The sequence below is a fragment of the Phalaenopsis equestris genome, unplaced genomic scaffold, assembly GCF_001263595.1.
Source record: "Phalaenopsis equestris unplaced genomic scaffold, ASM126359v1 Scaffold232799, whole genome shotgun sequence".
NCBI classification, from domain to species: domain Eukaryota; kingdom Viridiplantae; phylum Streptophyta; class Magnoliopsida; order Asparagales; family Orchidaceae; genus Phalaenopsis; species Phalaenopsis equestris.
Window position 1 is genome coordinate 450,750 of NW_018250760.1, and position 16,578 is coordinate 467,327.

At 33.0% G+C, this 16,578-nt stretch overlaps 1 protein-coding gene across 1 annotated transcript in view; it reads left to right on the forward strand.

Moving 5' to 3' along the window:
* LOC110038419 overlaps window positions 1-14,815 on the forward strand; it is a 76,415-nt gene extending 61,600 nt beyond the window's left edge. Inside the window, exons 8-9 of the mRNA XM_020743266.1 lie at window positions 7,747-8,182; window positions 14,359-14,815. Of these exons, the coding sequence (XP_020598925.1) occupies window positions 7,747-8,135 (389 nt within the window). The 3' untranslated portion in view covers window positions 8,136-8,182; window positions 14,359-14,815. The remainder of the gene's footprint in view (window positions 1-7,746; window positions 8,183-14,358) is intronic.
* Window positions 14,816-16,578: the final 1,763 nt, after the last annotated feature.

Here is a 16,578-nt window from a genome sequence, read left to right on the forward strand (position 1 = left end):
TCTTTTTATGTGAAAATGTATTTCAAATTCGGATGATCAATGAAGATTTTGCACTAAATACCATGCAAGTAGTGTCGCCAAATTTTGAGAGCCAAGATTACAACAACTAATTCCAGATCACATGTCAGATAATTCCTCTCATGCGGTTTCAACAGTTTGGATGATAGTCTATGACCTTTTTTATTTTGTATTAGAACACATCTCATGACTTTCAATGCTGTGTCGCTGTAAATTTGGAACTCTTTTTTACCTGATGGATGGCTAACATTGGAGCAGTATTCAAATGTTTCTACTCTTGAATACTGTGCACTGCATTCCACTCAAATTGAATGTTTTTCTCATCAACTTGGACAACAACATATCTATATGTGAAAATCCTTTTAACGAATCTCTTATAAAATTAGAACAATCCAATAAAACTGCAAACATTTGTAATATTTTTTGGAGTAGGCCATTTAACAATCGCATTCATCTTTCGAGGAATTGATAATGTGCCCCAACAATTCAATATACTGCACCCAAAATTCACATTTTAACAACTTGGCATGTAGTTGATTTTGCCTTAGTAGCTTCGATACTAATTTTCAGATGGCATGATCTTCATCAGGTCTTGAATATATCAAAATATCAACAATAAAGATAATGACAAACTAATCCGCATGAGGTCATGAATACAACAGGAGCATTAGTTAGAACTAAAATGCATTACTTATAACTCATGCATTACTTTCATTGCAGTTAAGGGTTGCACTGACAATGAAGATTGCACAATCCAATCATATGAAAAATAAATTGACTTCTCACCTGACAAATTGAATTTTACCCATTTTTTCAACATTTAATTGTAGCAAAATTCTTTACTAACTTGTTAATTCTCTATATGACATCGAATGCCTAAATTTGTATTATAATTAATTCTACTAGCAACTTTATATCAGAGATACTAACATGCAATATATATATATATAACACATAAGGCAGGAGTAAAGTGCACAATATCAATGGATAGACTAGCAGCAAACTCATCTAAAAATGAAGGAATGCAGTGCACCCGAAGCGAATAAAGCAGTGCCAGATTGATCTTGAATTAGAATCACACCTGTAACTACTTCAATTTTTTTTTGGCTTTTTGAGGGATAATTGCAAAAGTCTGACTATTAATTGTTGCCTAGTTCTGTGCTATGAAGTTTTACTCTTGATTTAGTTAAATGCATTCCAAAAAATTGAGTTTTTTTGGACTGACTGCCTTTCAAATATTTCTCAAGCTGTTCTTATCCTTGAATTTACAATTCATCCAAGCATGCCCGACTGTTCACATTTATACACTTTCTTGAACTAACCAAATTATTATTTTTTTAGATTTTTCATAAACTGGCTTTTCTCGTGACTGGTTGTACTTACAACTTGATTTCATTTTCTTGATTTGGAAGTCTTCTCCCTTGCAAAAGTCTTTTTGCTTCCTTTCCTAAGGTTGTGACCACTTACTAGAAAAGTTCAGATCATTTTTAATTTGTTTGGCTCTTTCAACTAATGCTGAGAAATAACTGATTTCAATCGGCATTAAAGTCAACTTCAAATGATCTATGAGGCCACAGAGCAATCTGTGACGTTTTTATTCATGAGTACTGACATAGTGGAGTGCATATCTGGAAAACAAAGTAAATTTTGCATAATTGTCTTGGACCCCTGAGTCAGTTTGAAGACGTTATCTTTTAATGCTAATTTGACTGAAGGCTGAATGAACCAATCCTTGAAGACTGACAAAATCATCCCACTGAATATGTGGAAGTGGTGTCGGCTAAAATTTCTCTTTATATTGTGCTTGCCACCACCTCTTAGTCCCGCCTTCTAATAGCATTACTATCCTATTTTTCCGACTAATCATGCTATCCAAAATTTTCCCAATCTTCAATAGCCAATCTTCGACAACTGTGCACCTTTGAATGCTAGTGGCTTAAATTTTTGAAAGATCTTCAATCAACTTCTGACCTAAGTTCAAATATGGGCCTTATACCGGTGGATGATTTCTCAATAGTAGTCATTTGTCAATCACTAGGAATATCAACAAAACAATGCCCTATAACTCAGTTGCTCTAGTTTCCTCATTTGCCATCAACTTTGCATGTCATTTATGTTCAATACATGTCTAGTTTGTACTTTTAGCTCTGCAATAGGCCTAGGAGACCGACCTTCGATATTTTCTGATTCTCTTTAAGATATATTCATCTGAATTGGCACAATTTATTATTGCTACCTTAACTCATATGGGTTATTCATCATAGATCCATCAACCTATAATTTTTTTATGAATCAATTATTATTTGATTTTATTCTTCTTAATCTAACACGCTTCTATTGTTTTTTTCATCCAATAACCCCACTCTGATACTACTTTTTGTCACACCCCAACATATCTCCCTTTTAGGGTTGACTGCGATGCAGCAAAGGTAAGCCATCCGACCAAATTAAATTCTCACCAGTACTTGTCTTGACTTGCCGAATCAGAACCCAATAGGTGATAAACTAGTCTAACTAAATCTTTGCAAAAATATATGATCATTTTATATCATAATTCAGTCACATTCACAGATTATTCAGAAGAATGAAAAATTATATCATCAAGACATATTTTTTTTACAAAGAGATGCTAACTCCAAATTAAGTATGTGCTCAAACGTTTGTAGAAGCTTTCAAAATTATGATTGCAAAAGTTGTACAAGTCACAACTGACTACTCTTCTTGGTTCTCCTTACCACTTTCTGAAAGTCAATAACATAAAGTGAGTTATAATAAACTCAACGAAATAATCAATACTGAAATAAGATTTTATAGACGAAAAAGAAACAATGTACATGTTCATATGTAACTCGATACACATGTAAAACAAATGTCACAACATGTTAAAATCATATAAAATATGTAAAAGAAAAGGCATACAATAAAGGGAATCTTGAATTTTGTATTAAACATGTATTTTATCCATTCATGTATAATTATAATTATCTTCATAAGTCGTCAATCTAATCATAAGAATGTCACTTGTAATTATATAGATCTCAACTATTTCAATGTCCCTTCATGTCATTGTTTGTTACCCATCTCGAAAGTTGCATTAACTATTGATAAAAGTTGACACCTTACATAGCAGTTAGCAAAAGCCTGCTGGCACCAACGATTCCATGCATTTCATTCTCGTCTGATTCTAACGATTCTAAGAGTTTCGTCTCTGTCTGAATAATGGTAGTTGAGAATCTCATCATTTCCTTTCATCCTTACTTGTAAGTATTTATGTAGTAGCATACCTATAACATTACTTGTGATATTTCTTAAATTTGAATTTCTCTAATAAATATTCAACATAAGCATTTCGTATATTATATGCATGAATCATAATTAATAAATACCTGCAAGAAATAGTTGATAAGCATGTTCATCAGATTCATGACATAGTAAAATCATAGATATCGCAAGTAACAAATCAACTTTGCATTCGTACAACCAATGCAAATGTACATCCATAATATGACGAGAATTCTTGATGTAATAACGTCAAACATGTAATCATATGAAAACTGATAAAGTTTTTTTTTCTAAGTTGACACAAGATTGTTTCACCTGAATTAACAGAGTAATCTTCAAACGAGCTTTCTCAAGCTCATCGTCTAGTGTAAACAATCTGAAATATGTAAACCTCTTAGGATATTCATAAATTTTTATCTCAAGTCTTAATTTAATCCATTCATAAGTCAATATTTAGTTCAAATGGGTTGCTTTGAATTCTCTCTACAAATTGTTTCAAATCCTCCACCCCCAGGCCCTAACCTTCCCTCCTCCCCTTCACTGATTTTTTGAAAATGGCCTATATACAATCCCGCAAACCAAGTTCTTCTCCGAGCTCATCTCCTGCTAGTTCGACTAAAAACGAAATAATGCACCGACTCGAGACATACATCAAAATGGAAACATAAAGAAGGAAATTAATGCCTCAAATATAGTGAAAGAGGGATACCTACCTTTTAGTCTCTCTTCGAAGCTTCCAATCGTGAGTTGTAGGTCATGCAATTGCGACTGCTACAGTGCTAGATAGCAGGAGCATTCCACTGAGGGAAACCGAAACAGGGAGATGGGAGAATGAGGGAAATGCAACATTTATTTTTCAACCCCCACGACTGCATGTTGTGTGGATAGGTTGGTTGGGAACAGTGGCAGGGAAAAAGTGAATTTGATTTAGGTTTTAATTTATATTTTAATTATTCTTATTTTTGTAACAATTTTTATATCCCTCTACATTTACAATTCATGCATAGTTTTATATATCAAATTGATCGATATGATGTTTATAATTTTATAGAATTGTTTTGGTTGAATTATTAGGGATGGGAAATTTGGAGTATGTTTAATAAGCAAAATTTTATCAGATTTCTTGACATTGGGTGTTACACTTATACACAAATTTTTGGTGGATGTAAAAATTTTAGGCTTAGGACTAAGACTTAAGATTGGGATGGTTAGGTATTAAATTGGTGGAAGATATAAATTTGGTAATAGGGAATACAAATCTCTTAAAATTTAAAGTTTGTTGGGTTCTGATACAAAATTACATCAATTTAGGGTTCCTAAATGAGGTTTAAGAATAACGGGGTGGTTAGGATGATAAAGGCCATGGAATGTCTGAAAGAGATTAATACCTTGATCCAAGCAGATTAGAGATACACCACCTGAGAAGAATCAAAGTATATATCACTTTAATAGGAAAACTAGAGAAAACTAGTCTCTAGTGCATAAACCAAAGAAAAAGTTCCAAAATCAGGTTCTTATAACATATTTATGCTAGGGGCTAGTAAACTCCTAATTCCTAATTCAATTAATATAAGAAGTAGGACCCAAGCTGGCTGTAGCAACCAATAGGTGGGAGAAATCTCGGATTGACTATCTTGGGTCGGATTCCCATCTCAATTATCATCTTTGCCCACACGGAACCACAGGGTACCGCTCTACTTGAGAATGCCTTCACCAATTTATTAGTTTACTAGTTAATCGATGCTTTATTTTTTACACAAGGTTATAACCATTTCTACCAAAATTTTTTTTACAAAGGTTTCAGGAAATGCGGCATCTTGTTTTTCAAAGATAGAGCTCTAGATTTATGAGATAGATTGTTTAAAAAAAAATGTAATTGAAGCTAAAGAAAGGTGACCCCAACAAGCGTGGTAAGTGGTTTGGTAGATGCATCATGGGGTGATCATTTAATCATACACAAGGAAATCACTAAGATAGCATGTGTTTGTAACTAGAATTAGGGGTACATAGTTTAGAATTTTGCTTTGATCTAGCTCGACCCTTTAGCTGGACCTTTTAGCTGGACTTATAAGGTTCTGCAGTGACTGTATTCCTGGAATTTTGCCCACCATTCAGCCAGAATCAGTGGTCAGTCCTGATTTAAAAACCATTAAGCTAGATTTAGTGGTCACATAGTTTTCATTCTCGGTTCCATTGTTCAAAGTGATGTTGATATAGATGGGGATGCTATTGGTAGAATTCAAGTTGGTTGGTTGAAGTGGAAGAATGCATCAGACATATTGTGTGATAGACAAGTATCTCATAGACTGAAAGGAAAATTTTATAAGATGGGGCTAAGATCTGTAATGCTCTATGGCGCAAAATGTTGGCCTTTAAAAGAGAAGCATAAAATAAAGTTATGTGTTGCTGAGATGAGAAGGCTTAGGTGGATGAGTGGCTTGACACTTATACACAAAATGCGAAATGAATATATCTATGACAAGGTTGGTGTAGCTCCGGTGACAGACAATATTATAAAGAGAGTCGTCTTAGATGGTTTGGTCAAGTTTGAACATCGACCATCTGATGATCTGGCTAGGAGAGTATATGTCTTAGATTCAACTTCTGTTAAGAAAGACAGAGGTAGACCTAAAAAGACTCGGGCATATTGTATAAAAAATAATCTTAATTTATTAGAATTAAATGAAAAATCTTAATTTATTATTAGAATTAAATGAAAATATAACACTCAATAGGACACAATGGAGTAAAAGGATCCATGCAGCCGACTCCACTTATTTGGATAAAGTCTTCTTGTTGTTGTTGTTGTTGTTGTACAATTATTACTCGCCCTAATCTAGCTAGATGTGCAGGGGATTTATACTCTTAGAGGATTTTGCTTTGATCCAGGCATATCCAACCAAGCTTGTGCTTTTGTTTTTTGGGTTACATCAATTGTAGGTGATTGATCTCTTTAGTTTAACTTGGGCCTCTCGAATGGAGTTGAGTGTGGTGAGTATCCCGTGCCATTTTGTCCATTAGTTAAAAAATTTGCTTGCAACTTGATAATTTGAGGATTGAATGCTTCTAATAGGGATTCCAACCTTGTGAGATTATTGTCCTCGTCTTCAGCTATGCATTTCTACTTGTAGTGTCTTGTTTGAATAGTTTTGTGTAGAGGTGTAAATGAGTCGAGCTAAACTCGTGTTATGCCTAACTTAAACTCGGCTTGTTTGTCAAAATACAAGCTCGAGCTCAAGTCGAGTTCAAATGATGAGGTCGAGCTTGGCTTGCGGTACTAATAGAAGGGTTGCGAGCTCGCAAGCTCGAATGAAATTGTCGTAAGAGCTCTGGTCACCAAAGAAGCCCTGTAAGAGGTTAATGGTAGAAGAGAAGGAAAAGTTGTGTGGCAGCTCATTGGAGAAGGCATCGATGAGGCAAGAATGCTGATAGTTGAGCTGGCCTGCGAGCCACTGAGCTCTAGTCGGCTTGGCTCACTTACACCCCTAGTATTGCTACTGATCTTGAGGGGCCTATTTGACACAAAACAATGATAATAATGATGACTAAATTCATTTTAGTATCCTTGAATATTAGTTTGATGTTTCATTTTGTTTGAAGTTCACTTGAACTTTGTGCTCTGTTGCTCAATATGAAATTAGGTGGTTGATTTTGGCGTGAGTTTCATCATAGTTTATTCAACATAGGATTCAATTGTAAATTCAAATATGTTCTTGAGCTTTGAAGGCGATTGGGTGATACTATGTCGTAAGCATTAGTCATTGCATTGAAGTTTTTCATGAATTGGTGTGTGGGATCTTCTGCCTTGGGCTTGTGTGAGCAAAGTTATTAGATCTATAACTGAGCAAAGCTGACTCTTGAGCTTTCTCAGGCTCGGCTCAATAAGTGGCTCGTTAACTGGGCTCAATGAGATAACATACCGAGCTCAAGTCATCCTCCACTCGACTTAATAGATTGGGAGCCGACTCGTTTAAAAAATAATTAATATAAAAATGTGCTAAAATTCTAAATTTTATTTTTAAATAGTTACTCAATTTTACATTTTATTTCAAGTGTTTTTTTTATTTTTTATTTATCTCTTAATTACTTTTTTTTTGTTTGTAATTTTATAATAAGACTAACTTGAATTGATATTATTTTCTCTTTTTCATAATAAACAAGCTGGCTCAAACATTTAAATTTAAACTTGAGCTCGATTAATTAATCAAATTCAAGCTCAAGCTAAGGATTGCTCAATCTCGACTCGACTTATTTATACACTTCATTAAAAGCGGTGGATCATTTAAGATGTCAGTTTTTTTTTTTATATATTTGTTTATTTGTGTGTCTTTCTCCACATAGTCCGTATCATGAACAAAATACGTTCTACCATGAATCTAAAGATGAGTCAATGTAATTTGATCTGTGCAGTTCTCTTCAATTACTTTTTCCACTTCATTAATGTAGATGCGCATAGGAACTACTTGGATACTGCAGACAGAGAAAACAATGAAGATGTAACTGCTGATAGGGTTAATGAACTATCCAGCATTGATGATAATCATAACAGTTTCGATGATAATGATAAAAATGGATTAGGAGCTTTTAAAAAGTCATCTACAAAAGAAGGTCAATACACTTTGGTTTCTGAGGATGCTAGAGATGTTGCTGCACTAAAGTACCTGATGTCAGCAACGAGCTCCAGTACATTAGAGTCGTCTATCATGAATTTAGAGGAAGTTGCATGCAGAATCAGATGGCTTAAAGGACTGCTGAAGTTCGGATTTCAATGGTCAGATTTGATGATACCTTCATGGAAATTCATTGAGACTCGTAAAATACATTTAAGAAGATGACATATTAAACATTCTTTCCAAGAGGAATGGTGTTTGACATGAATGATGTAAGTTTGTATTTTTCTTTTTTAAAATTTTATTTGCTTATTGCTCCCTTTTACAGCCTCATTGTATGATAGCACTTTCATTTTCTTCAAGATGGAGTAATAGTATTAGAAATGTTACATTTAATCTTTTGTACTATTCTTTTGTTTTCCAGAATGTTTTTCTGGATTATGTTTTCTGAGATTGAATGTTTTTCTGTATTATGTTTTCTGAGATTTAAACTTGACGCTTTTTCATTTTCTTGGTAGCAGTGTAAACGACCATAGCATGCAATAGCAGATGGCTGTTACAATTTTGGAACTTAACAATATATTATTAAAGTATATAACATATTGTCAGATATAAAAGCTAAAATATTGAAGCGTCTCTTTTGTTTCAGGTTAAGCCATCTCACAAACCTTTTCAGCTTAAAATGATGACAATAACTATTGTTAAATTGTTAATTTGGACTTAAAATGACTTAGGCATATTGTATAAAAATAATCTTAATTTGTTAGAATTAAATAAAAATATGAAACTCAATAGGACACGATGAAGGATTCATGTAGCCGACCTACTTAGTGGGATAAAGACTTGTTGTTGTAGTTGTTAATTTGTGCATCAAACCATAATTCAATAGCAGTTTTGTCACATCCTGCCGCTGTGGTTCCTGTGTGTAGCTTTATTAAAAATGTTTCATTTAATCTTTTGTACCATTCTTTTGTTTACCAGAATGTTTCTGGATTATGCTTTCTGAGATTTAAAACTTGACGCTTTTTCATTTTCTTGGTAGCGGTGTAAAGGATCGTTACATGCAATGGCAGATGGCCATTACAATTTTGGAACTTAGCAATATACTATTCAAGTACATAACATATTGTTGGATATAAAAACTAAATATTGAAGCGTCTCTCTTGTTTCTGGTTAAGCCATCTTACAAACCTTTCAATTATCAGCTTAAAATGATGACAATAATTATTGTTAAATTGTTAATTTGAACTTAAAAAGACATAGGCATATTGTATAAAAATGATCTTAATTTGTTAGAATTAAATGAAAATATTACACTCAATACACTCAATAGGACACACAATGGAGAAAAAGAATTCATGTAGCCGAACCTACTTAGTGGGATAAAAACTTATGATGCTGTTGTGGTTGTTAATTTGTGCATTAAACCATAATTCAATAGCAGTTTTGTCACATCCTACCGCTGAGGTTCCTGTGTTTTAAGGATCTCAGGTTTCATATGTCATAACAGCTATGGATCCTTCTTAATCTTTCAATGCAAAACTAATTATCTATGAACCATAATAGCTTCAAAGAGGCATCCCCATACCATCAACATAACAGAGTATGTGGGGTTCAAATTGCTGTTATTTAACAATTTAAAAGGCAACCTTATTTGATGCTCAATTAATAATAATAATTCTACGTGTGGTTTGGTTCAATGTTACATATACATATATAATGTATTAAATATACGGTGATATGAATACATCAATGGTTTTTGGTAAGGAGTACCAAAGCATAAGGAAAAATACAATAGCACAGAAAAAGTTGCAAAGAATCCATTTTGGCCGTATAGCCTAAAATAAGTGAGTGATGATTTAATTTATCTTATTTATATGTTTTGTTACTTGAAGAATATAAAGTCTTTTATCCACCAGAGAATTTACAGTTGAATGCACCACTCAAAATCAAAATCTGTTGTGAAAGATAATCATTGTTTTGTTCATAAATGAGAAGAGGTTGTGGCGTTCCAGGATCTTGTGTAATATTCTCAATGATGTATCAACGGTCGAAGCGATAAGCACCAAGTGGCTCGAGTTTTTGGGGATTTACTTGATGAGATAAGGCAGGGACTTCCCACCAAGGGGCAGAAGGATCATTATAAGCATCATTTGGGAGGCCTTGCAACTGAAATTGAGAATTCTTTAGTTTGGGATGAGACTTGAAACAATTTAAAAATTAATGCTAAAAATTATGACGAGGAATACTATGATGAATTATTTTTATATTTTATCTTCCGCTAATATCAAGATTATGTAGCCCAGTTTACACCTCTTTATTAAAAAGAGTTATAACATCCAATTTTATGAAGATTTTAACCATAGAGGCCCAGTAAAATGAGTTATTGCAGCATCCACCTGTAAGGTTTTGTAAGTATAGAAACCACAGTAAGGTGGATTGGTTGAAGCAGTGTAGGAGAAGACATGTAGATGAGATCCAAATTGAAGTACGGAAGCTCCATTGAGCAATCAAAATGAGCTGATCATTTTAACATGTTCATTAGGAGACCATTGATATAGTATGAACGTCTTATAAAAGGATTGATACACTAAAGAAGGTTCAAACATCAAGGAGGAAACAAAGAATAATACCTGGCAGTAAATTTTCTGCTATTTAATTGTTCTTACACAAATGAAAATTCTATCAAACGGGTGTCTTATATTACCGCAGAGTAGTAAATAGTACAAAGTTTAACTTTGATTTCCTTCCCACCATTAAAATTTTTGAAAATTTACTTAAATACTACACAATATCTATGTATTTATACATCTAGCACCTAAAGTTTGATATTTACATTTATAATGTATCAGCGTCATAAAGCATTAGTGTCATAAACACTTGCATAATAGTTTATTTCACTTTTAAAAAGTTATTGATAGTGGTAGTTTTGATGTGATATTAAGAACTTGTGTTGTGAATGTGAATATGAAAGTTTGGGTGTTAGATATGTAAATACATAACAATTGTGTGGTATGTACGAAAATGCCTCTAGAATTTTTTGGTTTATATGTTAAATTCTTGCCTTGGGTGGTTGGTACTTGATTTCTGAAATTTTTTTCCTTGTTAGTTATCTTTAGAGGTTTATGGAAACTTGACATAATGTGGCCGATGTTCCGTCATTTCTCTAATCACTAGTCTTTTTAGCTTCAACGAGCATTTCCATGTAACTTTGACAATTTATAGGGGCATTTGCATACATATCACATTATTTCTATGTATTTACATATCTAAGGCCTATTTTTTTATTTTTTTATTTTTTATTTTTTTTTTGCATTTTTAACTCTCAAATCTTTAATATCACATTAAAAATGTTGTATTAACTAACTTTTTAAAAGTGAGATGCATCTTTTTCTAGAACAGGTAAATTGTTTCAAGTATAAAAATCAAATTTTAGGTGTTGGATATTTGACTACATAGGAATCATCTGGTAAGTTTGTAGACCTTTTTTTTTTAATTTCATCCCCATTGTGCTTTGGAAATAAGTTCTTTTTAGTCGCATTGACAGTACTTTCTCCCCTGCATTATTAAATTGTTACATGTATATTTACTCTAAAAGTGAGATAAATTCATGTATAAAACTTATGCAGAATTTTGTAATTTGCACAACAATTTAACTTTGTGAAACGATTTGTTAGATGTCATTAAGCCACACTTGCGGCATAAAGAAATGAGCAGCGCACCATTTGTATGCGCCATTCCATGTTTGATGGTGAGTATGCAATTGAAAGAGGCCTTTACAATGGTGTAACTGCTATTCAGTTTACTTTCTCACTTTGACTTCAACATTTCTGGGTTCTGGAGTTTTAGGTGGAAGACAAATTCAACAGATGGCTATTACAATTTTGGAACTTAACAATATACTATTCAAGTACATAAAATATTGTCAGATATAAAAGCTAAAATATTGAAGCGTTTCTTTTGTTTCTGGTTAAGCCATCTCACAAACCTTTTCAGCTTAAAACGATGACAATAACTAATGTTAAATTGTTAATTTGGACTTAAAATGACTTTGGCATATTGTAAATGATCTTAATATGTTAGAATTAAATGAAAATATGAAACTTAATAGGACACAATAAAGAAGAAGGATTCATGTAGCCGAACCTACTTAGTGAGATAAAGACTTATTGTTTTGATTGTTGTAGTTGTTAATTTGTGCATCAAACCATAATTCAATAGCAGTTTTGTCATATCCTACCGTTGTGGTTCCTGTGTTGTAAGGATCTCAGGTCTCATGAGCCATAACAGCTATGGATCCTTCCTAATCCTTCAATGCAAAACTAATGATCTATGAACCATAACAGCTCCAAGAAGGCACCCCCATATCATCAACATAACAGAGTATGCGGGGTTCAAATTGCGGACTTTTAACAATTTAAAAGGCAACCTTATTTGATGCTCAATCAATAATAGCAATTCTATGCGTGGTTTGATTCAATGTTATATATACATATATAATGTATTAAATATATGGTGATATGAATACATCAACGGTTTTTGGTAAGGAGTACCAAAGCAAAAGGAAAAATACAATAGCACAGAAAATGTTGCAAAGAAACCATTTCAGTCGTATAGCTTAAAACCCAGTGAAAATAAGTGAGTGATGATTGATTTTTATCTGACTTACATCTCTTGTTACATGAAGAATATAAAATATTTTATCCACCAGAGAATTTACAGTTGAATGCACCACTCAAAATCAAATTCTGTTGTGAAAGATCATCATTGTTCTGTCATAAATGAGAAGAGGTTGTGGCGTTCCAAGATCTTGTGTAATATTCTCAATGATGTATCAACAGTCGAAGCGATAAACACCAAGTGGCTTGAGTTTTTTGGGATTTACTTGATGAGATAAGGCGGGGACTTCCACCAAGGGGTAGAAGGATCATTATAAGCCTTTGGGAGGTCTTGCAACTGAAATTGAGAATTCTGTAGTTTGGGACGAGACGTGAAGCAATTTAAAAATTAATGCTAAAATTTATGATGAGGAATAGTATGATGAATTATTTTTAAGTTTTATCTTCCGCTAATATCAAGATGACGTAAACCCAGTTTACACTGCTTTATTAAAAAGAGTTGTAATATCCAATTTTTTGAAGATTTTAACCATAGAGGCCTAGTAAAATGAGTTACTGCAGCATACTCCTGTAAGGTTTTGTAAAGATAGAAACCACAGTAAGGTAGATTGGCTGAAGCAGTGTAGGAGAAGACATGTAAATGAGATCCAAATTGAGATACGGAAGCTCCATTGAGCAATAAAAATGAGCTGATCATTTTAACATGTGCATTAGGAGACCATTGATATAGTATGAACGTCTGTTCTTCTAAAGAAGGGTCAAACATCAACGAGGAAACAAAGAATAATACCTGGCAGTAAATTTTCTGCACTTTAATTATTCTTAAACAAATGCAAATGCCATAAAACGGGTGTCTTACTTATTTTACCGCAGACTAGTAAATAGTCAGGGATAGTAGTACAGAGTTTAACTTTGATTTCCCTCCCACCATTAAAATTTTTGAAAATTTACTTTCATACTTCACAATATCTATGTATTTTTACATCTAGCACCTAAAGTTTGATATTTACATTTATAATGTATCAGCGTCATAAAGCATTAGTGTCATAAACACTTGCATAATAGTTTATTTCACTTTTAAAAAGTTATTGATAGTGGTAGTTTTGATGTGATATTAAGAACTTGTGTTGTGAATGTGAATATGAAAGTTTGGGTGTTAGATATGTAAATACATAACAATTGTGTGGTATGTACGAAAATATCCCTAAAATGTTTTGGTTTATATGTTAAATCCTTGCATTGGGTGGTTGGTACTTGATTTCTGAATTTTTTTTCCTTGTTAGTTATCTTTCGAGGTTTATGGAAACTTGACATCATGTGGCCAATGTTCCATCCTTTCTCTAATCACTAGTCTTATTAGCTTCAACGAGCATTTCCATGCAACTTTGACAATTTATAGGGGCATTTGCATACATATCACATTATTTCTATGTATTTACATATTTAAGGCCTTTTTTTTTTTGTGCATGTTTAACTCTCAAATCTTTAATATCACATTAAAAACGTTGTATTAACTAACTTTTTAAAAGTGAGATACACCTTTTTCTAGAACAGGTAAATTGTTTCAAGTATAAAAATCAAATTTTAGGTGTTGGATATTTGACTACATAGGAATTATCTGCTAAGTTTGTAATTTTTTTTTTTTTTTTTTCATCCCTATTGTGGTTTGGAAATAAGTTCTTTTTAGTCGCATTGGCAGTACTTTCTCCCCAGCATTATTAAATTGTTACATGTATATTTACTCTAAAAGTGAGATAAATTCATGTATAAAACTTATGCAGAATTTTGTACTTTGCACAACAATTTAACTTTGTGAAACTATTTGTTAGATGTCATTAAGCCACACTTGTGGTATAAAGAAATGAGCAGCGCACTATTTGTTTGCGCCATTCCATGTTTGAAGGTGAGTATGCAATTGAAAGAGCCCTTTACAATGGAGTAACTGCTATTCAGTTGACTTTCTCACTTTGACTTCAACATTTCTGGGTTCTTGAGTTTTAGGTGGAAGAGAAATTCAACAGTTCATCCAGGCATGCCCAACAGATGAGAGGAATAGATGAACCATAATTATTTTGTTGTTGTTTATTATTATTATTTTGTAATTGTAGGCGCATGTATGTTAAGAAGTGCATATTTCGATTGAATGGATGCTTTATTTTGTTTCATAAAGTGGATTTGGAGTCTAGTAGCTCTATGATTTTAATGGAAACAAAATGCACATGTTCTTTTGATAATGCTATGTGAATTTGCTAGAATAAGTTATGTTTGAGACATCGAGTGGAGGTCACCTTGAACATAACACCGTATGGCTTTCATTTCCAATGTGTTGTTGGTTGATATTATGTTACTATTCATGCTAAAAATTTAAAAATGCTTCTACCAATCATCATTATGTATGGAGTAGCGCCATGTACTCATAAGCATTAAAATTATTGCATTATTTTTTTATATATATAAGAATTGCAAGCATGACACCAAGGATTATTGACACCTCCTAAACTTGTTCATTGAGCTTGTATGCATCATGAAGCCTTAATAATGTCCTTGCATACTTGAGATGATATTCCAAGAAGTGTTAGGTTGAACAAGCTCTTATCCAAAAGCATGTCATCATAATTTAAGGCTAGAGATAGGGGGAATGAATCAAGGCGGGCAAGCAAGCTTTAAATAAATTTTATGAAGAAAGATATTTGTCATTTGAACGTCTAACTCATCTTCTTTGGAAGAGTCATCTATCACCTTTGTAGACATCAGGCAGCTAATGATCAATGACTCTCAAAATAATGCAATCTTTATCATTATATTATTGTCTAATTATTAAATTAAAATCATCCTAATTGATATAAAAAAAAGTTAGAAATAATAATAACTCTCAGCTTATCTTTGATCAAATGTGAATTGCTCCTTGATTGACACTTATTATTGGGGCATATTGTTATTTCTTTGGTGAGTGTGAGATTAAATGCGTCATCAGGAAATATTTATCATCTGACATGAATCTCAAGTTATTTTTTAGTAAGAAATTTTCAGGTTCAAATTCAATATCATCCAAGGCTCCAATGTCAACAAGTTTAGTCAGACAAGCTGACTCGACAAGACAGTTGATGAAAACAAAAGTGGTTCGATTTGAATCTAACCAAACCTAATCAAGCCATTAAAGTGCTTTTTGAGGATTTGGGTTATCAATTAAATAGTCAAATGAACTTCAAAATTGGCATTTATATTGAAATCAAGCTTCTCAATTAGAGGGATCCAACACGTCTAAGCTCTCTTAATTCTGGGATATTTAAGGCCCCCAAATCATTAAAAAAATCTTATGATTAAAAGGACTCAACATAGGCCATCCGATTAGATATTTAAGTTGTTCGCCAAAGAACCAAAAATGCCCCACCCAAAGGGTTTTATAAATGACCTCTCTTCAATTGAGAGGGAAGGGAAAGAAGAAATTCTAGAACCTATTCTGGATTGCAAATCCAAAGATAACTTTTGGCCTATGTAGCCACTGACCCCATTATCAATCTTTTGTCAGTCGTCGTCAACCACCACATACAGCCACTACTCGCTACTCTCATGGATTTTTTCTTTCTACTAATGTATCCCAAATACAATTGTAACATACAACATTGCACTAAAGACTCGATGATAACTTTCAGTTTCTATAGTTGTATACCACCATTAATTATCACTTGTTGGCCGCCATCGACCATCGTCGACTGCTCTTGCTGGTCGTCATTTGCAACCCTTGCTTGATAATGTTTTATTTGAAATATGACTCAAACTTATGGTGCACTATTGAAGATCCGATGATAACATCCAACGACAACTACTTACAACAACAATATTTTGAATTTGACAATTCTTTCGAGACTTCTGAAATTTGTCTATACATTGTATACAGACAAGTGTTGCATTTGACATAAAATTTTAACTATTCTCCCAATTATGAGAAAAAGGTATATTTTTACACTTACGTATATTGGATTACTTTAATTGGGCTAAGCCCCGTAATTTTTTTCAATTTATGGGTTTTTTGTATAAAAAATCTTGGT